General features: G+C 38.9%; 1 protein-coding gene across 12 annotated transcripts in view; it reads left to right on the top strand.

The window, feature by feature from the left end:
• PTK2 (protein tyrosine kinase 2) overlaps positions 1–25,522 on the top strand; it is a 187,712-nt gene that overhangs the window by 123,261 nt on the left and 38,929 nt on the right. For 3 of the 12 annotated variants that reach the window (XM_033072195.1, XM_033072128.2, XM_033072120.1), the window contains 8 exons: positions 852–959; positions 1,877–1,994; positions 8,260–8,290; positions 10,484–10,536; positions 18,953–19,036; positions 20,197–20,214; positions 23,822–23,878; positions 25,255–25,275. In XM_033072195.1, the coding sequence (XP_032928086.1) occupies positions 852–959; positions 1,877–1,994; positions 8,260–8,290; positions 10,484–10,536; positions 18,953–19,036; positions 20,197–20,214; positions 23,822–23,878; positions 25,255–25,275 (490 nt within the window). The remainder of the gene's footprint in view (positions 1–851; positions 960–1,876; positions 1,995–8,259; positions 8,291–10,483; positions 10,537–18,952; positions 19,037–20,196; positions 20,215–23,821; positions 23,879–25,254; positions 25,276–25,522) is intronic. The other 9 variants (XM_033072147.2, XM_033072137.1, XM_042779556.1 and 6 more) reach the window with 5 other exon arrangements.

The following is a 25,522-nucleotide window of genomic DNA, read 5'->3' as shown; positions in this document are numbered from 1 at the left end:
GAGCTCTCAGCATGTACAGCTCTTAGATACTGATTTGTGATTTGGGATCAGAGAAAAGGCACTGGTGTGAGGTACAGAGACAGTGTCACCTTTATCCTTTATCACTGAATTTGTTGGCTTTTCTACCCAAGTGCTCACTTGCAGAATTTGAAGCATTGGTGGGGACATTTTATCAATTAAACATGTGAATTATTCTGAGTTGTTCTCTTTCTCAGGAATGTGTAAATGCAGAGCTTGTTTAACCAGTTGGTGAGCACATCTGTGCAGGCACTGCTTTATTTACTTTCTTTATACCCTTCACAGCCTTTTCACTTGACTCCATCTGTATTTCAGTATTTCCTGTGCACCCCCACGGTGCAAGGGAGCTCTGTCCAGACATCCTTCAGCAAAATGTTTGGGAACTTTACAATCACAGCTTAAGCTGAGCCCATGTCCAGCTTTCTGCTGAAATGAATTCAGAAGCAGTGAAAGGATGGGGAAATCAGGAACACAGCTAAGGACATACCTTTTCCAGCAGTCTGGAGGGATGTTGGGAATGTGTCAGTGCTGGTTCCCTGTGGTTTTTAGCTGTTGAGTTTTCTCTTTGACATCCAAGAGGTTGTTCCCACTTCAGTGTGTGCCTGGCACTGCTCAACAGTGACCTCTGTGGGCACAGTGCAGCTGGGTCCCTTTTCCAGACTGGATATTTGTGTGTTGAGAGTAGTGATGAAACTCCAGAAAGAAACAGATTTCTGCACGTGTAGGTTGGGATCAAAGTCTCCCTGTGCTTTTGCAGCACCAGGGATAAAAGCAGGCTATTTTGCTGTAATTTCGATTTTTCCCCCTTATTTTTTGGTGTTGTCTTTCTGCAGCCCACCCATCTAGCAGACTTCAATCAAGTGCAAACCATTCAGTATTCAAACAGTGAAGACAAGGACAGGAAAGGGATGTTGCAACTCAAGATAGCAGGAGCACCTGAGGTATGGTATTGATAAACTTGTTACTTTGTTTTTCCAAGCAAGGAGTGGGCTGTAGCACACTCTTATTGTGGATATTCTCTATACTGGACTTTTGTTCTGGGTTTGGTTGTAAAATAGATTTGAAGTTCATTACATGTTTTGCATTTTACAACTGGTTCTTGTAGACTTTGATATTCATAGAAGAAACTGAATATGAAAACAGGGGCTCTTACATGCAATTTAATAACAGCCTGTGCACATGTACTGCATCCTAGAGAGAAAACAGAGCAATTCCACTTTCATGTAAAGGGGAAATTTGAAAGAAGGAAAATTTGTTCCCTTGTATTAATTACATGGGAGCAGTGCTGGAAGTGAAATTAAATCTTTTCCTTGGTCCAGTGCACCAGAAGACAGTGGCAGATCAGAACTGAGGGAGGGTGGCAGATCAATGGTATTGAAATTAATAGCTTGTCTGTATGTCTCTCATCTCTTTTTCCACTGGTAGATATTTTACTTTTTTAACATCTTTTTTGAAATTGGGAAGGGCTGTTTTTAGGCAAAGAATAAATTGTTACAGAGGGTGGGGAAAAAAGATAGCACCTGTGAGAGCTTTAAGGAATAAGCAACTTCTTCAGAATTGTCTTAATTATAACCCTGAAAGTCATAACAGTTGTATGCAACAGGGGTTTACACTTCATAAGCCCAAATTAACACTAAATTAGGTGGAGGGTTTTACCAGCTGTGCTTTCTGCACCTCCTGTTTGAAATTTAAAGTTGAAGCAAGAACCTCTCTGGTGGTTCCCTGCTCACCCACATTCTTCTGTTTACGCTTTGCAGGCGTATGTAAAGTTCTGATGCAATGACACAGCTGTTCCACTCAGTGTTTGCAGCTACAATAATTCCTCTTTGTTGGTGCCTTGTTTTTTTCCTTTCTGTAGCCTCTGACAGTGACAGCACCATCCTTAACCATTGCAGAGAACATGGCTGACCTGATCGACGGCTACTGCCGGCTGGTGAACGGGGCCACGCAGTCCTTCATCATCAGACCTCAGAAAGGTAAGGACACCTCCATCCCCAGAGCTGCTCACAGCTCATTTTGCATCTGGATACAATACACAAGGTAGCAGAAAAACTCTCACTTGGAGGCTCTTTTCTTTCAGGGAGCAGCCATGAGAAACACTGATAGTAAATTGTCACTGCATCAAAAATTGCTTAGTGGCTGGTAATTAAGGCTGATGTCAGTAATCACTGCTTCACACTAATTCCAAACCTAAGTAGCAGAAGTGAATTGTAATTATTAAAGGCACTCCTAACAAGGTTGTGTTATCTTCTAACATGATTCCCAAAACACAAGTGGAAATTCAGTGGGGTTGGTTAGGATGCATGTGGATAAGGTTCTGACTGGTTTTGCCTTTCTCCTAGATACTTAAATACCTCCATTTAAAAAATAAAAACCCTGAGAGGTCTCATGAGTTTCTCTCAGAGTAGAACTAAAGCAGAGATACATTTTATAGTGTCTATCAGTTGTTTTTGTACCATCTTACAAGCTACAAGCTGTGAAATGAGGTTGCAGGTACGCCTCATTTTAGAGAGAATATAATTAAATTTCATTAGAATCTTTTCCAGATTCAGACAGCTTTAATTATTAAAAAAACATGTAAGCAAAGCTGCTTAAAAATGAAGTTTTCTTCTTTCATGTTATTATCATCTTTACCCACAGAAATTAATCCAACTTTCCTGCTTTCTAAAACAATAAACTATTTCCTTCTTCCATGTTTGTAGTACAGGAAAGTACACAAACTATCCCAGCATCTTTCCAATGTGAAATTGAGTCTCTTTTAGCCACATTCTTGCTTTTTTCAGCCACAGGTTTTCCCTGGGGTGATGTTGTTAACATAATTCAGGTCTTTTCCAGGTCCATCTATAACATCCTACCTGTGCATGCTCAAAAAATCCCCAAACTTAAACTTGGTCATTCAGTAATAAAGAAATGTGGTGTTAGGTGTTTTGACAGCACATGGTAATTATTCAAATTATTCTTAAATTTGCGTGTTTTTTGTTATTTCTGACCCTCAGTGACCTTGAGCTCCAAAACAAGCAGCTTTGTTAGAGCCTGTGTGAGTTGTGCAGCCTTATCTCCACACAGATGGAAATCTTCCCTCGACAGAAACTCACTTCTCCAAGCCAACCTGCTGCACAACTTGGTGATGATGAACCTTTGGTCCCAAAATCTGACACTCAAAGGATAAGTTAGCATCAGAGATAATAGTAGTTTATTGTTCTCAAAGTATAACAGGCATCACAATCCCACGATTTCCATGTCACTAGATTACTGTCTGCCTGTGAGTGGAGGTCTTTGATGCCTCTTCTTTTTGAAAAATCATGGTTTAGAGTTTGCTACAATCCTTATTATTCACTCCCAGAACTTTCCTTCTAATGCCAGTGGATTAGCTGTTTTTCAGCCTGAACTGTTGTAGCCACAGTTGATCTTATAAAACTTTTTCATGTCTACACATGACCTCTTCCCTGAGTTATGGATAGCTCTGACTCTGTCTCTGCTTTTCCGTTAGGGGCAGATTTGGACTTTGTCCAGTTCTTGCCACTTCCACACTGGTGGTGGTACCCATCAAAATTGACCTGTTCTGTTTGCAGTTTTTCTTCCTAATTCCTGTCTTGCTCTGACCTGATTTTCTTAGCATCAGCTGTTACATCTTCCAGGCTCACTGAGCTCTCTGAGGGGCAGTATCTCTGGTTTTCCTGTGCCCTGCACTGAGGTTTCTGGTAGGTGTGAATGCAGGATAAATCAGTGCATTTAATGCAGGGTGTTTATTAGTGTGCTGTTCTTATAACACAGAATTTTAACAAGGAGCAAATGAGCAGTGATTGAACAGGAACATCAGGTAGCACTTTGGGAACTCTCCCCTTTATGCATACATGAAGAGAGCCCCTCTAGTTAAAATAAATTCTGGTTTCTTTTGTCTGAAGTTTCTTTTTCTGAAGTTCATAGCAATGCCCAATGTATTCATTAAACATTTCATACAAGAGCTGTCCCCATCATGTTCTGCATTCCTAGGTCCCTCCCACAATGAGCTTTGATTGTTTGAGACACATCAGAAACAAATCATGGAGCAGCTCTTGATCCCACAGATGTGTTTTATCTCCCTTTTGAGCTTTCCCATCATTTGTTGTAAATTTACATTTATTGCAAGTCTCTTCATAAATTGTCCTTCTTGATTACTAACAGCCTGGTTTTGTGATATCTGTTGTGCTACCCATTCACAATCCAGGTCCTCTCAATTTGGGGAGAGCACTTGGTAATGTTTTAAGATGTGGACAGTATTTGTCATTTTTGCATTCAGTTTGTTTTATTTTTCATAAATACTTTCATGCCATGTCCCTTTAGACTAATGTGGAAATGTTAAACTTAATGTTTCTGTTTCCATTATGACACTTACCTTTGTGGCCAAGAGCCACAAATGAAAAAAATTATTAAAAGTTGAACTGATTATCTGCTTTTAGGTTATTATGGGATATTTCTCACTCTCTACAACCATTTGAAAGAAGGTTATAGCCAGATAAGGGTTAGTCTCTCCTCCCAGCTGACAGGAAGGACATGAACAAACAGCCTCAGGTTGCTCCAGAGGAGATTTAAATTGGGTGTTGGGAAAATTTATTGCCCAAAATGGTAGTTAGGCATTGGAACAAGCTGCCCAAGGAAATGTTCAAAAATACCAGATCTAAATAGTTTGTGAAGTTCTCCACTTAGGTGCTTTTTGTTTTCACCCAGATTTACTCTGGGCATCATTTTCATTTTAATGGAATGGTAGTGTGTGTTCCTGTTCTTAGCATACTGTTAACTCTTTAGTTTGGCCCCTCACTGATTTTTGCTTTCACAATAATTTCAGTCAAGTGAGGACAATTTACATTCCCCTGGCACCCCCAGCCTGGCTGGGACCACTGGAGCTGCTTGGGTTCTGCTGTGTCCAGTGTGGAGCTCTGCTCAGAGTGGAACCCCCAGTACAGCCATGCACATCCCATTTCTTTAAAAGAATTCAGAATTGGGCAAAAATGTCGTGGGTTTCAACTTGTGAAAAACAACATATGCCTTAACTGGGATGCTGTTAGTAAGAAATTTTGACTTCAGACCTGCAGGGGTACTAATGAATAATTGGTATTTTATTTGGGATATAAACTGTAAAAGGATGAGCATCAGCTTGAGCACCAGTGCCTGAAGTGAGCAGTTTGTATCCACGTAGGCGTCCGCAAGATCAGGAGTTCCATGCAGATTATTATTTTTTTCTTTAATTATATCCAGTGGTACAGAAAGCATGGAGTCACAGTAGAATCACAGAATAGTTCAGGCTTGCTGATACCTTTAAAAATCATCTGGTTCCAACCCCCTAGTATTGCAACCCCTGTTCACTTCTGATATGACTGATATGAGGGTTTTTTGATGCCTGGATATTTTTTGTGGTTTTTTTTTTAAACATCTACTTGCTTTTCCAGCTTCCCCTGTCCATTTACAGCCCTACACTTGACACAGATCTCCAGCACACAAGTGGGGAGTGTTGTCCCTGTAGCCAATCCCTGCAGGCACCAGGCTGTGGCTTTTGGGCAGTTCTGGGTGCTCCTTCCTTCTTCCCAGGGCTGAGCCTGCCTTGTCCACATCTCCCAGCCCCATCAGACCAGAGGATGAGGATCCAGATCTCTTGCTCTGATGCAAATGAGCACAAAGCCAGTTATGTCCTGTGGAATTCAGCAGGGGACAGTGAAAAGGGGGATGATCAGAAGAAACAATTTTGGGTGTAGTGGACCCATGACTGCGGTTTGATTTCCCAGTGGATCTGGAAGGAAATATTCATTTAACTTGGGCTAGTCTCTGCTTTTTTCTGTCTATCCCCATCTTTTCTCTTCACAGTTTTTCAGATTATTTCAGTTCTTCTCACCTTTTCTTCACTTTCCCTTCAATTCCTTCATCTTTTCTTTGCTTCTTTTCTTCTTTGAACTCATTGACTACATCATCCTACTGCTCAACTTACTGTGTAAAACTGCTTCTGTTAATATTCTCCCTATCTCACAAAGGGCTGAGAAAGGATTTGCTATTACAATGGAATCAAGATTTTGTTTTGTTATGATTTATTATGTTTTATTATGACCCTTGCTTTGCATTGATAGGAAGCTGTTCAAAAAATGGAATGGAGTCTTGCGGGAACAGAATGAGATTCTGTTCTTTAAGGAAATTTAATACCACAGTGGAAGTCAGATTCTCTCTATCTTCTTTAGATCCTCTTTGATAGGTAGTATTTGACTTCAGCAGTTGCCACCTGTGGTCTTTCTCACTTTCTTAGGAGGTTGGAGGAGGGAAAAATAGTCAGATCTGATCTGAGCTCAGTACCTTGAACATATGAAGCATTGTGGCCCTGCAAGTGTTATGAAATCATCCCTATCAAGTCTAATGAAATCATTCACTGATCTTTCTGAAGTCCCCAAATATACTCTACAAAAAAAGAGCCCTAGGGGAAATTAAAATTCCATCTTTAGAATGCAGTTTGAATAGTATGCAGTTAACATGCAATGGAGCTACATATTAAAGAGCAAGGAGAATTATTTTGAATAGCTGCTTATTAATTGTGCATCCATTACCTTGATTTAAAAATACAGATTGATAAGGTTAACTGTGCAATTTAGTGAAGTTCTTTTAACACAGAGAAAGACTCTGTGTTCCACCAGTAACATGTGTGATTAATCAGCACCATCTAAGCCTGAAATCCATTGCCAGGTGTAAGAGCAGCATTGGAACAACCAGCAGTAGCAGCATAAATTGGTGTAAACCAGAACCCAGCATGGTTTCACAACTGACAGCTGTAGGTGTCATGTAAATTAAGGTTCTTTGGAGTGTCCTTTACAGCCCTGGGAGGTCTGCATAGCAGTGGACAGGACTCTTGTGCCTGTTCTTTTGCCCAGTTTCATCCAGGTTGAATCTCTGGTGCCCATTACATTCTCTTTTTTGGGTACCTGTCCCCCAGTCTTTTACTCCAGGCTGCACCTCCACACCATTGGTCTCATATTTATTGCTCCACACTATCTCTGAGGATGCTTGCCTTTTTGTTTCCTTCCCAAAAGATATCATTTACCCTAACATATCACAGTGCCTTTATCTCCCACCTGCTTATATAATTTTACTGTCCTTATTCTGCCCTCTAGTACCAGGTCCTTGCTCTTGTCACCTTGCTGAGCTGCTCCAGGGCTTTGAAATTGCAGTTTCTGGTTTCCCTTCTTTTCTGCAACTTCCTTTTCAACACCCCCCATCAGACAGATCAAAACAGACTGATGTTGCTGAGCCAAATGATGCTTTTCTACCTGTAGACAGCAGAAAAAATGAACCCAAAAAGTGTATTTTGCAATTTTGAGTGTGGCTTTTGGGTACTGGGCATTTCTCTGCTCAGTCCCTTAAAACACAGAGGTGAGACTGTTGTTGACACCTATAATTCCTAAAAATTTTAATGTGGGAGAAAAATGAGAATTTACATGATTTTTTTCAACAGTGTATGTCACCATTTTCTGCAAGTGTGGCCATTCTCTCAGGTCACTTTATCAGAGCTCCATTGATTTAGGGAGTGAAACACACTTTATTTCTCATCTTCTCTCCTTCCCTGCTACTGAAAAGGTGTTTTGCTAAAGGATTAGTAACTTCCCCACAGGAATACCAAGGGTTTCATCAAATCCAATAGGAAAAAAACCCTTGAATATGTACATCCAAGCTCTTATACACATTACCATTTTCAAAGAAAGGCTGGCAAGGATTTGAATATTGTGTACAAAAAGCAGATTTACTCTCTGGCACAAAACATTATTATTGTATAGTCTCAAGCCAGTGTGAAATCAATATGATAATGTGTGCTTTAATGATTTATTTCAGTTGACTTACTTGGAAATCCAAGTTGGATTGAATTGTTTTATTTATGTGTTAGCACTTAGGACATCTTGGAGATAAAAGAAAAGCATTTCTTACCAGAGAGATGAGATAGTGTCACACCTTCTGCAAGTGATTTATTGGAGTTATTTGTTAGGAATAAAAAAGAGCTTTTATATTCTGTGTACATTGTTTCCTCAGATGAGAGTTTGCCTAAAGGTCTGTGTGAGTGGTAGAAGGAGTTGTTGTTTGTTGATATGCTGCTCTTTATATATGTATAGAACATTCTTTTGAGTCACCTGAGAGATTGTGATGATTACTGTTTCAGGCATGTATACATTTCACTTTGAGAGAGGTTATTTGAAAACTTGCAAAAGCTTTAATCCTGTTTTCTTCTTGTTTACACAGAAGGTGAAAGAGCTTTACCATCAATACCAAAGTAAGTTTTGTGCTTTCTTTTCTTTCATATTTGAAAAAAAAAAAAAGTTTTGAAAAATAATGATGCTTTTGGAACTTCTTGCACATGCCTAATTTTTATTGTTGCTTTGGGATTCCAGGACAAATAGCAGGTAGGGCATAAAAAGCTCACAGTAGTATTAAACTACAAAGATACCAGACAGAAAATCTGAGGACAAAAGTGCATAATGGATCCATCATATTTGACAATAACAAAAGCAGGATGTTTTGGAAAAGACTTGACTGGGATTCCAACTATTTCTTTTGAATCCATGAGTAAATTTAATTATAGGAGTGATGCTAAACAGTTTGTGAATTGTGGTTTCAATCTGTGAGTCAGCCTGTGGTCTCCTTTTTCCTGATTGTCCCCTTTCTGGCTTTTGTGAAATACAGAAAACACACTTTTTTGCTGCTATCATAAATCTGTCACATCACCTTTCTTAATAAAAGTTCCTTAATGGGGCCACTTGAAGTTGAGATCTAGACAGTGTAGTAATGAATACCAGTTATTAATTTAAATATTAATATTGCATAGTAAATACCTCTTTATTGTTTTAAATATGGAAAAACTATCCTCCAATAATAATTGTGGATGCCAGAAAACACTGGTCTTATGTCAGGCAAAGAGAGATGCATTTTTCCCCCTGGTTGGTTTTATGGTGATATTTTATTAAATGAATAATAAAAACAAGTGATCTGCATCTAGTAATTCTTACAAAGTGTGCTAAGATACCTCTCTGCATTTTTCTTCTTCCCAAACTTTAAGGTAAATAATAAATTTCTGATTTAGCTCTGATTTAGACTTTTCCTTATGTTGTTGGAGATGGTGGTCTCTAATGCAGACAAGCCTTTAATTCTTCCTGATGATTCTCTGCTCCCCTGGTGTCAGTGGCTGGGTCTCCATCCTCTCTGGAGGTTTTCATGGTTGTCCCACCTTTCCATGGGCAGTTCCTTGTGGCCTTCAATCTTTAAAGCAAGACATTTTCTGTTGTTTTTTTTTTTCCTTTTGTTTGTAATCTGACTTCTCAGTGGCCACATCCAGAGCAGTTCAGAATCAGCAGGTTCTGCTGCAGCCCTCACTACCAGGCAGCTTTCTCATAGAAAGAGAGAAGTTAAAATTCAGGGAAGAAAAGTTGAGGCTGGAAGCAGTAAAATCAGTAAAGTTAGTGTGCACTCATGAAGCAGGAACATTTCTAAAATTTCTTTTTACTTAAATAGACACAAATGAGAAACACAGAATAACATTCTGATTGCATAAAACTTTAACCTTTTTTATTTGTAAGGTTTTCTGGGGTAAAATAAAGATTGAAGGAAAATCTTCTCATTTTTGGGGCAGTTTACCAAAACTAAATTTTTACACTAGAGTCTGTTTAACAAGGACACCCCATGTGTTCCTAGTCTGGCAGAAGAGCTTTTATCAAATACACAAAACTGCCAGCCAAGAGCATCTTGCATCTGGGAGGATTTACCTTTGCCAGCTGAAATTCCTGATTTCTGAAGGCATGAAGTGTGCAGTGCTCTCTTGACCATTTAAATTGTGGTTGTATATGTAAGTGGTGAAAAAATGAGAATTTGTTAGAATTTCTGATCCTTATGAATGTTTGTATGTAACATAACATATACATAATGCATACATAGCATAATGAACATCTGTATGTGATGAGCAATACATTTATACATAATGAACAATACATAATACATACATAATATTTATATATAATGGGCAATACATTTGTACATGATGAATGTATAACATAGTAAGCACTTATTTATAACTACATTTAAATGTGATTGGTTTTCTATGTTTGACATGTAAATTAATTCAAAATACTACAGGGTAAGTCTTTTTACAGACAGGAAATCAATTCATTTCTCACAGATCACACAGAAAATGTAAGCACTGCCAGGTTACACACATCTTAAAAGTGTGCACAGTTTAGGTTTTGTATTCCTTCAAACTCCCAGGTCTCTGTGAATCGTTGTGCTGATTAAAACCCATCAGGCTCCCCCAGAGGGGATGAAGTGGTAGATTCCTGTCTGACTTCTCTCCCCCTGCTCATCCTGTGGCTGGGGAGGTGGCTCAGCCCTGCTAATTACAGTAGGTGCCTGTTGGGATGAATTCCCAGTGTTTGTGAAGAATGTACAGCATTCAGCGCTTCCAACTTCTGTTTTCCAGGCTGGCCAACAATGAGAAGCAAGGAGTGAGGTCTCACACAGTCTCTGTGTCAGGTAAGGCTCATCCAAACCAGGAGCTGAGTTGATTTCTGGAGCTGGCAGATGTGCAGGCAGCTTTTCCACTCAGTGCTGCTGCAGAGCTGCTGCCTGCCCCAGACTGGAGCTGTGCTGCCTTCCTAGAGCACTTTCTAAAGAGAAACTTCTGTGCAACAGCCACATCTGTGCAGTTATTTCAAAGCCAGGCTGCTTGTCAGAATTTACACTTAGCTTTGTGATGAAGTATAATGTCATTGGTGAGAATTGGAATTACCTGTGTATGTGTTAATTGTGAGGGAGCAGCTTTGAAAAGGGAAAATAGGCAATTAAATATTAATCATTGCTTTACAGAAAGGAGAAACTTAATAGCTGTTTTTCTGTAGCTGTTTCGATAAAAGCATTTAATTTTTGCTATTGAAAATGACAGGTTAATTGAAGGATGGGTATATGAGGTAATACCTGTTGTTTCTGTTCTTTATAGGTTTCTAAGAATTCTCTAAGTTAACATGGAATTTTAGAAGTTTTTATGCTTAAGAGAAAGTATGTTCCTGTTACAGAATCTTAAATAATTTTGAAGAATTGATTCATAGTAGTGTCTTAGTAGAAAATGTATTTCTAAATCAGTATACCTAACATTTGTTAAGGGGATTTTAATGCAAAAATATATTTAAATCCTGATCTGTTCCAGTAGGTTTCTGGTACTTGGTGACAAACTTGAGGAACCAATACTGTGACTCAGTGGATTTCCCACCCCTGACTTAGAGGGAGGTTCAGCCCCACTTTAACATTTATGTGAGCACTTAGTGGCAAATACTCAAACCCCCAACATATTTCATACAATGAGGAGGAAAGATAAATATACATTTGATGAATTTCCTACTTCTCAGAATCCTTTCCCCACCCTTACCCACTTCTAAAAAATGTGTGAGATTCACTGCTTGACACAGGAAGCCCAAATAGACACTGCAAGAAAACAGGTGAGAAGATCTGAGTTAAAATGAGGATAAAGCTGCAGGGGGGTAATAGAGTTTCACCAGTTCCTGTGACCTCTCAGAGTCAAATAGCAGCTCTTCTGCCCTCAGTGCCTGGCAAGCAAGCATGGTAGAACAGGTAGATAAGCATGAAGCATGGTCAGCATGTTCTCTCTTAATTCTTAACCTGTGTGGCTCATTTTAGCTGTTAAAAAAGTTGAAATTTCTGAAGTGATTAGTGCTCTGCTTTTGATTTATTCCACTCACCCTCAAATCTTCAGGATTAAAAAAGCTGTCTGCAGCCTCAAATTTCCACTCCTTCAGTTTTTATGAGAATACCAATAATACTTTTAATAATAAAACCAATAATAAACTGGCTTCGTGATCCTTTCTTGCTGTCACTCTGACTTTGCAAATTTGGGTATCTTCTGCTGAAGTTCTTTGGTGTTTCAGAGCACAAATGCTTCTTTTTTAAAGTAGCATTTTGAAATCAGTGTAGGAAGTTAGCTGTAGCACCCTCAGCTCTGGCACTGAGGGCATTACATGAAGGTGGATGGAGGGGAAATGAGAGTTTTGCTGTAGCAGTGCTGGAGGTGAGCTTGTTCTGGTACACTGAGCTGCAAAGCTGGCTCCTGTGAGCAGTGCAGTAAAATTAAACAAGAAAATATCATCCTCATTCTTGCCAATACCAAAACCTAAAAAAAAAAATATAAATTAGGTATTCTTCTTGTATTATAGTAATGTTTTATATCTTTCCACAGTAAAATTATTGTGCTTGGTGCTTGTTTTTATACCATGTTTTTATACCATTGCAAACCACTAGAAATGCTGACATTCTGCTGGAGTGGTTTAAGCCAATGCATTTAATATTCAGTCTCAAGGGTTTGTTCTTCTTGTAATATAATGTCACAGAACACAGAAATGTGGTTTTTGTTTTGTTTTTTCCCCCAAAGTTATTTGAAATGCACTGAGTATGTAATCATATTAAATTTAAACCAGAGGCAGATTGCTGAGATGAACCCACATGACAGGGGTTATTCTCAGGAGCTGCTTTCTGTTAGAATCTCTTGAATCCCCAGAGGAGTCAATTTGCTATAAATGAAGTGATACTTGATGTGGATGTGGAGAAGTGTCACTCCTGTTGTCAGCTGGGATGCATCCATCAGTGTGGAACAAAGGAGGCACCAGCTGAACAGGATGCTCAGCACAACCCAGTCCCAGGTCAGCAGAGCCTGGCAGCAGCCAGGGCTCTGGGGGTGCTGCTGTGGGGTGCAGAACAGCAGCTTTGCTGGCATTGCAGTGGCTCAGAGCCAAAGGTTTCAGGTAAGATGAGCTTTTGTAGCTCAGTGATATCTGTAACTGCTCCCCACCTTTAGTGGTTTGAATTGTAAATTAACTCTGCTGTTTGATTTCACTGACACTGCTCCCCTTTGTTTAGACCTCTCCTGATGCTAAATAGCAAAAATCTAAAGCAGAGATTCAGCAAAAAGATTCAGAAGTCAGATATATTAATAGTCTTAACATGCTTAGTTCAAAAGGGAAGTTTCACAGTGAGTTCCAAAACTGGGATAAACCAGCAATATCTAAAGCCAGAGTGAAACATGATTTGGTGGTTTGAAAGTTCAGGTATTTGTCTGAAGCTTTGCAGGTTTTAAAAAGAACCTGTTAATGAAAGACACCTTGTCTTTTTGAAATATTTATGAACTTCCTTTGGAATTTTTCTGGTCTAGTGAAGAGAAAACTTGATCTTTTCCAAGTGCTCCAATATTCCAAAGCACACAAAGATAGAAGGTTTGTAAATACTTCTGATTTTTTTTTCTCCTCTTAAAAAAGGCCTTTTCAAACCTAGTGAGGGATGAAGTTGGTTTCAGGAATCCAAAGCAGCAGATTGCTGGATCTGTGAGTCTGTGTGTCACTGAACCAGCTTTCACCACATCTCTTGGCTGCTTCAGTTTCTTCTGGTGTTGTCTGCCTTGATTCCTCAAATTCTCTGTTCCTTGCAGCGGACACTGTTTTTGTGTGCCAGATTCCCCTCCTTTTTAAAAGCATAGTAATTTTATACCTCAACACATTTGTGTAAGATTGTAAGTAACTATGAATAAGCTAAATGAAATGAGTTTGATTTTAGATTTCTTTGGTAGCCATCTATGTTTTGGCTGTAGCTGCTGTGATTAAGCAGAGACAATGAGTGTTTTAGCTAATAGGCAATAGCTGCTTTTACCTCCTTCTCCCTCTGCATCTGCATTAAAAAAGAGTTCTTTGTACTCAGCTATAGTGTACACTCAGGAAATGGTATGGCTAAATTATTTGCTCTGTGCAAATAGTATATCAAATGTAAGAAGCAGCACACCAGTTAGCTCTAATTTTATTGACTGTATTTCCGCTATTTGGCTTGGAGACACCTTATTAAAACTCTCTGCTGTAGTCTAAAGGAACTTACTTTGGCCAGCAGTTTGTTTTGAAATAGCAAACATTAGCCTTGGTAAGGTGATCTTATATTTCCAGATACACATATTTCCAAAAATAATAACTTACCTGGTCAATTATGTATTACAGAAAGTTTTTCATAAAATGAAATCAGTACAGCAGTAGCTGCTTGCTCCCTTTTCGCATAAATTCCTTCTGACACAGAGTTCTTTGGTTTCTTCTGCCCCTTCCTTGCTTGTGTAAATATGACTAAGAAGAATAAATATGCTTTTGCATCCCTTGGCTAATCTCAGTGCCTCCTTGGCCCTGGAGAATTCATTAATTTTTTTTTAATTCTACTTTGCATGCAGTGCCACGGAATATGACATTTCAGACCCATGTGTTCCAGTGAGCACTGAACAGGCAGAGTATTGAACAAGTCTTGGCAAATTCTTGGCAGTGCTGGTTTATGTTTGAAGTCAATGATCTTAAGGGCCTTTTTCAACCTAAAGGCTCCTGTGATTGCAAGCAGTCCCTCCTGGCATTTGGATTTTCAGCTGCTCTTGTAAAGTGATGTTTTTGTGGGGAGGGAGCTGTGAGTGGCAAGGTGACAGGAAGGGAGAGATGAGCTGTCCTGCAGTAGCCAGCACAAGGGATGTGTCTGAAGGGGATTTTAGGATGTCCTACAGGGTTGGTCTTACTTAAAGCAGGTGCTGGTTTTGCAGCTTTAGTGTGAGCTTATTTGGTGAAGGAAATTAAAAGGTCTCTGAAACAGTCCCTGTTTCAGCTGATAAAGCAAAGTGTTCAAGGCACCTGGGTAACAAACCCCAGGATACAAACATTGAAGAGGGAAATAAGTATATTAAAGAGAAGCTGGTTTGTTATCCTGTTCCCCAGCTGGTGCAGCTGCTGTCAGTCACACAAGCAGCATTTTAAACTCAAAGGGGTGCAGCTCTAAGTGCATCATGAAGTGATGACAGGAGTTTCTAGTAATTCTGGTTGTGCCATTGGCTCTCTATCCCACAGTTTAGATATATTCAGTAACATACCCTGTGGAAGATTTGATCTGTTGGAGCAAATATCTATACAGGAGATGAAGGATTTTAGTATCTTGAAAGAGGGGGCTTCTCAGCAAGTTTCCAGGTTCTGCTTTATAATCAAAAATTTATGACATAGCATTGTTAGACTTTAATCACTGTGATTAACTCCTGGTCATGGCAGTGAAATGAGAGGAGTTCTTCTCTAAGGTGCTGCTTAGGAGCAGATCCTGTTTGAGGGACCTGCCAGTTTACTCATGCCATTCAGCTGAAATTTCAGTTTGAATGGAAAAAAAAACTGTTTTGAAGGAGGTAAGCCTGATTTAAGTGAGATTTTATCATGAAGGAAAAAAGTCCTCTATGGTATAGTTTGTGAGTAAAAGAGGCTTTCAGGAGGTTTCCTATAGAGCAGAAACCAAATGTGAAAACACAACAAACAGGAGAGGAAAAAAAAAATAATACATCTATTCACCTGATGTCAGTGTTATTTGAAAGTGCTCTGGATGAAGGAGATGTTGGCATGTGAAAGGAACTGTTCTGTCCTGGGTTGAGGCTGATCAGCAGCAAAGCTGAGAACAGGGTGGAAAGACAAATTCAGTTTTATGGAATCACTTCTGCTTGCAGAGCACAGTGCAGGCTCTGTGTCTTGATTCCTGTGCTCCACATGAAGGACTGCCCTGTCTGAAAGGGTTTCTTGTGTAGGACTTGTATTTCTTAGCTTGTTTTGAGTTAGTTGGTGGGGAAAAAGTTGGCTTTTGCTTGGGGTTGAAAAATTGGCAGTTTTTAAGTGTCCATTTTGTCAAGACACTCCAAAAAGAGAAAGCTGAGAAGTGTAAGTAAATTTTTAGATGAAAAATTGTATCTTGAGCACTTAGGACTGTGTCACAGCTCAGCTGTGTTGTACTCCACAGCTCACTTCTGAAAAGATTGACTAAGAGTCTTGCCATAAATTATGTAGTTATAAATTCAACTCAAGTAATTATTAAGTAATTTGAGGAATATAAAGACTTTGTTAGAGCTGTAGCTCTGCCATATGGTCACAGCACTGGGAGACATTCAAGCTTAAAGTTTACTGCAGATTAATTTTACAAACCTTGAGCAAGTCATTATTCCCCAGGTTCATGGAGGAGGGAGTTGCTTCTTAACTCACCCAGCTGTTTCACTGATTAATAAGATAATATAGTTGAAAATGCCCTTAATGCTAATAAATTGCAGTATTTCAGATTCCCATCACAGTTGAATAGATTGGTGCTGTTATCTTTTCCTGTTTTAGCTTGACTGGCTAAAAGACTTCTTTTCATGCATAAAAAGACCAGAATGAATTGTGATGACAGTCTAAAGAGATTTCTTCCAGATCAATGTCCAGGATGTTCCTGCATTGATTCCATCAGCCTGTGGTGCTGGTTAAGGAGTTTTTGCTCTCCAGTGCTCCTCCTCTGTGAGCTCCTCATTGGATTTGAGCAGACAGTCCTGCTGTGCAAATAGGAACAATGTGGTGTGACTGGAGAAATACTCCATGCAAGTTTTGGGGTTTGTTGTTTATGTAGGAACACATTTGGTGTGCCAACCCCATAATGTTCATTTGAGTTCAAAAGCTCAAAAATCAATATATTTATTCTTTCTACAGTTTTTTTTTCCCCCCAGGGTTTTTTCTCAGACCAGTTCAAGAATGTACAACCAAAGTGGAATGGGATATTATCAGGTTCAACCTTCCAGTATTTGCTATCTGCTCATACAGGGAGCTCCAGTAGTAACTGCCCTGTAAAAAAAGGGCAGTAAAAGCCTGGTCTCTTTCTTTCTCACTTAATTATTGCCCAGCAAGTGATTTTTTTCCTTATTTTTGACTCTTTTATCTTTTTTCACAATAATTTTAATGAATTCTCAGTAGAGGAACTAAATAAATAATGAAGTCCTGTGCAGGTTTTCAGCAGCATTCTCAAGCACCAGTGATATCCTGGCTTGGAAGCTGCTGTGGAGTGCTGGAAATCCTTCTAAGTTGTATTCATTTCATTAGGGTATTCTCTAGATTCCTGGGAAAGTATTAGAATGTCTGTTTTCTGTTTTTTAAAATTTAAAATCAGCTCATGAGAATCAACTTCCTTTTGTAGCTAGACTTGCAGATGTGGTAAGTTTAAGACAAAGCATCTTCCTTTAGTGTGGCAGAACAGTTGAACAAACTTCAGACAGCAAATCATAGAGGCAGAGTTTGAAATGTAAGGGAAGAGTTGGACCATCACATCCAGGGCATCAGGGCATGCACATGAGGAATTAAAAACACCTTTACCTTTGCAATGTGCCCTTCATTTGAAATAGGTTTGGTCAGGTGTCAGCAGCTTCTGCCACCCACCTGTCAGTGTGAGGGTGAGCAGCATTTCAGCACTTCAGGCTTAAATTAGCTCTGTAGCCGGAGCAGGCAGGTCAGGAGTTGAAACATCTCTTCCCTTTTAGATGGCTTGTGTTGCCTACAGTGACTCTACACCTGTTCTTCTGTTTCAGTCCAGTGTTGGGTTCCCTCATTCTCATGTCAACACCTTTTCAAGTAGTCACTTAAACCAGCTGCAGTATTTTTTTCCTTTTCTTTCATAGTATGTCTGGAGCTTTTTATGGAAGTTACCTGAGGTTTGTGCTAGAATGACAGTGCTGAAAATTGTCTGTCATATGATGTTAGGAAGAAAAGTCTCTTGGGAGTATCAAGAGGGAGAACTCAGAGTGTTCCCCTTTAGGTTGTGTTAAACCAAGATAAATGGAAATACTGATACATTGACTTAGCCAAGGATTTTGCCCTCCCCTTGCACCTCTTTTAGTGTATAGCATTGAATCTGATTAATGTTCTGTCTTTCTCTCTAATATGTGCATTTTCCTGCTAGATTAATGATTCCTGTTTGCTCAGTCACCCAGCAGTTTTTATGATGGTGGTTTTGTTGATTGTAGAAGTTACTTTTATTAAAAAGTAATTCTCCTTTTCTACCCTTCCTGCACTCCTCCTACCACTGACTGGTTCACTCTCCCAGTAGCTGCTGCTGTGGGACTGGGCTTCTCTTCTAGCACCTGCATCCCCAGCCTGTGTAACTCCAGGTAGCTGGACCTCACTCCTGAGTTTTGGCTGTGAAGAGCAGCAAGATACAGGTTTTTTATTTAATTGGCTTTTTTAACCACTTCTCACATTTCCTTGGAGAGAGGAAAAAGGGGAAAGCAGAGAGGAGTGAACAGGTAACAAGAGAAATAAAAGGAGCAGGTGTCCTCAGGTGCTGAGTGTCATCTTGTGTCCTTCTTTCTCACCTTGTGTGTCTTCTTTGTATTTTTTCCTACTTCAAAATTTCCCTCATCATGATAAGCACTCCTGATAAGCACTTTGCTAAAAAATGCAGTGGGGTGACTGGGAAAGGGGACAGTGAGGGTGCCATGGGCTGTTCACCCAGAGCTGGAATATCCATTGGAAGGCAGGTCTGCACTGGGGATAAGACTGGTGGCAGATTTGAGATCATAAAATCTGTCAGTGCTGTATTTCAGGAGGTAGGAAAACCATGTTTTCCCTTGTTCTGTGTAACCCTGCTATGTGAAATATTTCTTCTGTGTTGTTTTAAGGGTTTAAAGGGTCAATACATACATGTTAAGGTCTGGTGACTGCCACTTAAGCTGGAGTATAGCTGTCACACAAGTCTGGCAGAACTTAGATGGCAAACTTGGAAAAGCAGGTTGCACTTCGTGATAGACAATGTTCTTTGTGTTGTTAATGAATGGTGTACATAGCTGGTATGATCTGACTTTTTAATGGGTTTTATTCCTACTACTAAAAACTGAAATATGAATTACTCTAGAAAGGAATTTGAAGGAAAATACCAAAAATGCTTTAGACTTTCAGAGACATTTGTATTTTCGTTTGGGTATACAGAATTGTAATGTAAACCTTTACTTTTATGTTCGTTCATTGTAGATGTTCTCTTCAGTCTCTTTTCTTTTATTTCCAAATAATTTGTTTCTGTTTTTTTTTCTCTTTCCTTTTCTTGCCTCTTTGTAAAGGAGTCAATCACTGTCAGCATAAAGTAAAGAAAGCTAGACGCTTTCTGCCTTTCGTCTTCTGTGCCCATGAGTCGCCGCCCAAGGGTACTGCTCTGCTCTTTGTCTAGGCTGCCTTATTAACCCAAAAGCTGAATATACTAACTCAGTTACTGTTTGTAAACTACTTTAGCCTCAGGTAAACAGAGTTCCAAGAATAATTTCGTTATGTTTTCCTCCTGTTGAATTGGATTTTCATGCAGTGTCACCAGCTTGCTGGTCCCCGTTTTTATGGGGAACGTGTTTTCAAGCATCGTACGCTACAATGACAAACACACTAAATTATTTTATTTATACAGTTATGCAGCCCTTGTCTGCCATCTTTTTTTTTTTGGTAAATATATTTTGACTTCATTCTTGGACCCCTGACACAGCATGCTGTGGATGAAACAGAATAGCAACAATAAGCATCAGCTGAGATCACTTTGAATTAAACACGGACTACAGCGATGCTTTTGGCTGCGTACTGGTCCAGCACTGATCTAGACCAGTTTGGCTTTATTAGGGGTAAGAAGAATTTCCTGTTACCTATAAAAACTGTCTAAAATAGTTGCCTTAGCTTGTGCTGTGGGGTTTGGTATGCAGTAGGGCTGCTGCAGTACACGTGGAATCCGGTGTTTGTGTGAAATCTTCTCTGTAGAGTCGCTCTCTTTGCCACTCGTTTAAATTTCAGCCTTGTACAAGTGCACAGTGCTCTGTGTCATTAAAACTTAGATGGTTTCCATTTCTCAGTCATGTCTTGGTGATAGCTCAGGAGTGCATTTCTTCTGGAAAGGTCAATACCAACTCTGCTTATCCAAAGTCCTCAGTGTATGTGCAGAGTCAAGGTGAGCTGACTCATCTGGCTTTAGGAGAACTGCTTTAAAGTATTGAATAAACCCAGAAATTGACTTTTCTTAACAGTGCATTAAAAGAATTAGTTCCAGTTCCAAAATTTAATTTTTGTGTACCTTTGTGTTTGAAAAACTTTAACTCTGTTTCATCATAAAAGCTTCTTAGAGCGTATCTCTGTCCCTTGGGTTTTAGGTGAGAAGTCTTAAATTCTGCTGCTTTTCTGGTTTCTCTTGAGTCAGGTATATAAGATAACTACACTCTGAATACTTTTGGATTACTCATGAATTTAATAGTATATTTTCCCCTCCCCCTTCTCTGTCCCCTCTCTCTCCCCCTCTTTTTTCTCTCTCCTTGCATGCCACCTGGATCTGCAGATGAAATTAGTGGGGACGGTAATATGTTTTCTAGTCTGTGTTACTAACGTGCAATATGCAACTCTTATCTCCATATGCCACTTAATGCACATTTCAGTAATACATTTTATGCAGCTTTTAGTGTTAAAAAGTGGTCTGCTTTGGATATTAGCTGATAAATTCTGTACGTTACAGGCTGTGCAACTAATGCTTTCTGCTAAACTGGAATTGGAAAAGGAGAAATTCTGTTTCAAACGCACAGGGTTGTGGTGGTGCATGTGTTTGCAATGAGACTTGTGGCATGATGCAAAGAAGGTTTAGAGATTTGCAAGTGTCCAGTTTGATTGAAATGGTTACATCATCATTAATTTGGTCAGTGGGTGAGATCAGTGGATCTGAGAAATGAGTCTATGAGTAATGCTTTAAAGACATCAAAGTGCTCCTTGCATTAAAAGAAGCTGTACAAGATAGATTAATGCAGATTGAATACATGAATATTAACCAGGTTTCAGCTATTCAAACTAATACAGACAAATTTTAATGTTTGGGGTTTCCTTTTAAAAACTTCAAAAGTTACTACAAAATATTTAACTTCTGCAGACTTTTTAAGTCTCTCTTCCTCTGAAAAGAAGATGGGGTTTGGTTTTTTAAAAGAGATTTTTAGCTTTTTTTGTAAAGAATTCCATCTGATGTTGGGAAAGAATCAAACTGCTGCTACTGATAGCATATGTATCTTTATTCTTCTAAGTAGGAGGCACTAAAAGGGCATAAAAGCAATATGCAAAGGAGGGTGATAAGAGGAAATAGAGATCATGTCTTGTGACCTTTCTTTCAGTAAAATGTGAAGGGGGTGTATTAACTTTTCATCTCCTTTCCTTTAGATATAAGCTAAAGATAATACCACACAATTTTCTTTCTTTTCTTAAACATCAAAAGAACATTTTTTCTGTCATAAATTTAAAAATTATATTTCAGATAATACCCTTACATAGCTTTTTATTGAAACTTACCTTCTATTATAAATTACAAGCTCTGATAAATGGGGAAAATGATGAAAAAGGGAAGTTCAGACATGAGCTAAGGTCATGGATTAGATATTCTGGATTTGATACCCTAGGATGTTTCTCCCTAGAGTTTCATAAATGCATTCAGATTTAGTAAAGCTCAAATTGGCTCATTCATGTGTGTGATCACCACTACCTTTTCCTGAAAGCAACTTGTTCATTTGCCATCTCCAAGTGATGGTGCTGGGTTTAAAAAGTGCAGGAGGGCAGCATGATGAGCCCTGTTATTAAATCTGAGTTTTTCTAGACTTACCAAGGACATCTCCTTTGTGGAGGAGCCTGGAGAGCCCTGCCCAGCTCAGATTTGCTTCAGGCTCCATGTAGATGTTGGAATATCCCTTAGCAGACAAAATTCTGGGAGATTTGGTAGCAGTCTCAGTGTGTGATTGGGCTCAAGCCCCTCTGTGAGGGAGAGCAGTTCTCTGTTCCAGACCACTTGGAGCCCATCAGTGTTGATGCCTTGACTGAATTTTCCTCTAAATTCCCAGAAACAATGCTAGACATACATAGGGATTCTTTTTTTGTGTATTCCTCTCCAGAGTGTTAAATGTGGAAAAAGAAATATTTGTGTAGTTAATTGCATACATCTAATTTATTTGGATTGATGATGAAGACACTTCTGGTTTCATTATGGTTTTGGACAATGTATCAAAGCCATGTAAAGTGCTCTGTGCTGTTCTGAGAATGCTTTTAGTATGAATTAACTCATTAATTCAAAATAGAGAGATGAACAAGCCCTGCCATTGAGCACATTCTGAAAGCACTATTCTGTAACCTAGTGTGACAAGTGTTTGGGGCTTTTAAGTGGCACCAGTTTGGTTTCCAAATTTTAAATTTTTTTCATAAGTATGTTTACAATATTTTTCATCTAGTCCATTTTCTAACATAGATTAAGAACTTTCTGATATCTTCAACAAAATCCTTTCACAATATTAAATGGAAACAGAGTGATTATCTCCATTGTGTTGGGGATTTTTTTTTTTAAAACTTATTTTTAAAATCAAACTGAGGCTTATTTTTACAAAAACATTAGTTTATTATGTAGGGAAGAAAATGAAATACCAAGAAAGAGATAAGTGCTTCTGGAGTGTTCTGCCTTTTCAGAATTGTGCAGTCTTTATAATTTATTGCATTTTTATTAGGTGACTGTGTTTTGCTATGTCCCAAATAGAAATTGCCTAGTGAAATTTAAAATTACATAGAATTTCCCAATTCTACTCCTACAACACCTGGCATATTCCTACAGGAGTTCAAAAGGAAAAACAGCTTTAATTTTATTTAAGTAGTAAGAAACTAGGACCATAAAATTACACTTACTCCCTGAAGTGTGTTGAACTTCAAAGGTTATAGGCAACCTGTAGTTTCCTGATTGTTGAATATTCAGTTTGCCTGAAAACTGAGCCTCTTGCTTGTCTGTGTGTGCAATATTGATGAGCCTTGCTCTGGTTTCAGGGCTGGGTTGAGCTGAGGGACCATCCCATCCTTTTTCCCACTCACCATCACTGTGACTTTGTCCCAGTCCAAGCCATTGCTCTGGAAATGATGCCAGGGAGCTGTAGGGATGTATCCATGTGCTCCAGGGCAGATTGGGGGAAATGGGGAGGAAATCCTGACTTCCAGAGGCTTTTCCAGTGTGTGATCACCTGAATCAACCACAAAAACTGCACAGTGGGTTTGGAAATCACTCATTTTTGAGAACCTCTTTTTGTGTTTAAAGTTGGTGAGTGGAATTTGACAGCCCTGAAGTAAAAAATGAAGCCACTGTTGTGGATTGGCTTTAAAACCCCTGGAGGAATTGATGTGACCTTTAGGAAATGACCTACACACACTGGAAGTTCTTCAGTGCAAAGGAAAGACCTTCTGATTTGACTTGACACCATTTAAACAATTTTGAGAACAGATGATATCAAAGTTGCAAGTTCTAAACAGAGTAAGAAGTGCACTGTCATTTTTCTGAAAATTTCAGGAATTTGTTTCCAAAACCTGTCCATGAAATCTTGAGTCTTGACAGCAAAACTAGTGGTGAATTTCCACTAAACAAGAAAAATTGTAAGAAAAATGGGGAAGAGAGTGTGGCTTAAAAAGGTCATTGTGCTCTAGAAGATTCTGTGGTAAATAACTCACTGGACACACTGACAGTAGGGGGAAGCTGCCCTGGAACATCATTGGTGTCTTCTGCCTGTTTGACATAAAAAATAGCAACTATTATTCACACTTTATTGAAGGTAAAGCAATTAAACTCATATTGTTTTCACTTTACAAATGGAATTTGCTGTTACAAAGATTTTAAATCAACAGTTCAGATGGGTTCCAATTGCAAAACTTGAACTTTTTTGAATACAAAGGTATCTTCCTTTTTTTCTTTGCTGGGTGCATCTATGTGATGTAATGCAATTGGCACTGAGGTCATTATCATACCATGAATTATGCATGAGCAAGCTTTAGTCATGCTGTATTCAATGTGACCTGGCAATGCTGAACTTGGGGTTTGGGGCATCTCAGTCTTGATACATTGGAGATGTTGTTCCGGAGAATTGTTTTCATCTGCTTTTCCCGAAACTCTTCAATTCCTCCCTTTGCAGAGACTGATGACTATGCAGAGATTATAGATGAAGAAGACACTTACACAATGCCCTCAAGTAAGTGCTGTGGTTAACCTGAGAATTTTCCTCTCCAAAAGCTTCCTTGGTTTAGCAGGGATTGAAATATTTCAGCCACATTTAATGAATATTTAATGAATGTGCAAAGAAAATGTTCTGGTTTCGTGCTATCTGTAATTTCACAGTGAAATTCTTTTTTTTGGTCTCAAAATGTGGATTTTTTTTTATTGCAATACTGAACATAACAAAGATTGGATAAGATCTCTGTGATGAGAGCAAACAATGTGCAAGCTCTGAGGGTTGCTGTCTGACTGTATCTCACCTTGCTTGTGACAGATCCAGTGCTCTCCAGTTCCATGAGAGAGGAACACTCAATGTACCACATGCAATTTTGGTAAAGATGAGAGACGCAGGAACAAAAATAAAAATTCCAAGTTCTGCTGAGTCTTCATCTTTGCAGTAAAAACAGTGATGCTGTAACCACCACAAGGATTTTGTGTTACAGCCTGTTTGAATTATGATATAATCCTAAACTGTCAAGGCAATTTCATTTAATGTCAAAGTGCAATATTCTGATTTTAAAAGCTGCATCTGGGAAATTCCAGTTGCATTTGGGCAACCAAGGATTTCTCTGGAAGCAAACAATGCATTGGTGCAGAATCCTGCCAAAAACATCAGGTTTGGTCAGTGTGAGAGGGAAGGATGGTGCTGAGTTGGGGGCACATTCTGCTGAAGGACCATGAGCTTGCAGAGATTTCTGAGCTCACTATGAGCCAGAATGTTTCATGATCACTTCAGTGCTCACAGCATTATTTCCACAGCTGTGGAATACCTTTGAAAAGCAAGAATATATGTTTTGCAAAACATATATATATGTATGAACATCAGTATTTGAAAAGCAAGAATATATGTTTTCCAGAAATAAACTGATCATTTTTAATGTCTTGCAGTTAAGTCACTATTAACATAGTTTTAGGATCCAAACATACTGTAATAAATTATATCCTCTGTTTTTGTTAACAGATTAACTTTGTGTCATTTATCTCCCCCCTTCCCTCCCCCTCCCCTCCAACCTTTTTATTTAAAATCTCATGGAAGTAATTACTTGTGGCCCCAGCCCTGGATGTGCTGAACACTTGAATATGGCTTCAATGCAAAACCCATGAGATGGGCTGTGGAGGGAAATTCATTAAGTGCTTTGCTGGATTGAAGGGGACTCAAGTGTTCAGCTTCCAAAGGACTGAGTCAGTAAAGATCACAACAATGGGCCTGTGACTTCTGCTAATGTAAACTTTAAATTGCATCAGTATATTTCTTCTTTTTTTTTTTTTTATGTTGAAAAATGTTTGTCCTGTTTTGATTTTAAGAAGCTCTATCTAAGTAAGCGTTTGATTTTTCTCTTAATTGCACTGCAGAAAGCTATGGAATAGATGAAGGTAACAGGAGACCCTTTACCCATCCCTGTATGCTTGCAGTTTGGAATGATGTGGAATTTTTAAGCTTACTATTCACTTTCATTTTAATAAACCTTATTTATTTATAGTTAAACCAGTTAGCTTTGGGATTTTAAAGAGGAAAATGCAGTACTTAAAAAAAAGAGATGAAAAAGGCATTTATTGCCTTGTTAGCCAGCTCTACATGACATTACTTCTGTAGTGTTAGTGATGTCAAGGTTATGAAGTT

The sequence above is a fragment of the Catharus ustulatus genome, chromosome 1 (genome assembly GCF_009819885.2).
Source record: "Catharus ustulatus isolate bCatUst1 chromosome 1, bCatUst1.pri.v2, whole genome shotgun sequence".
NCBI lineage: Eukaryota > Metazoa > Chordata > Aves > Passeriformes > Turdidae > Catharus > Catharus ustulatus.
This window is presented reverse-complemented; position numbering and strand designations above follow the sequence as displayed.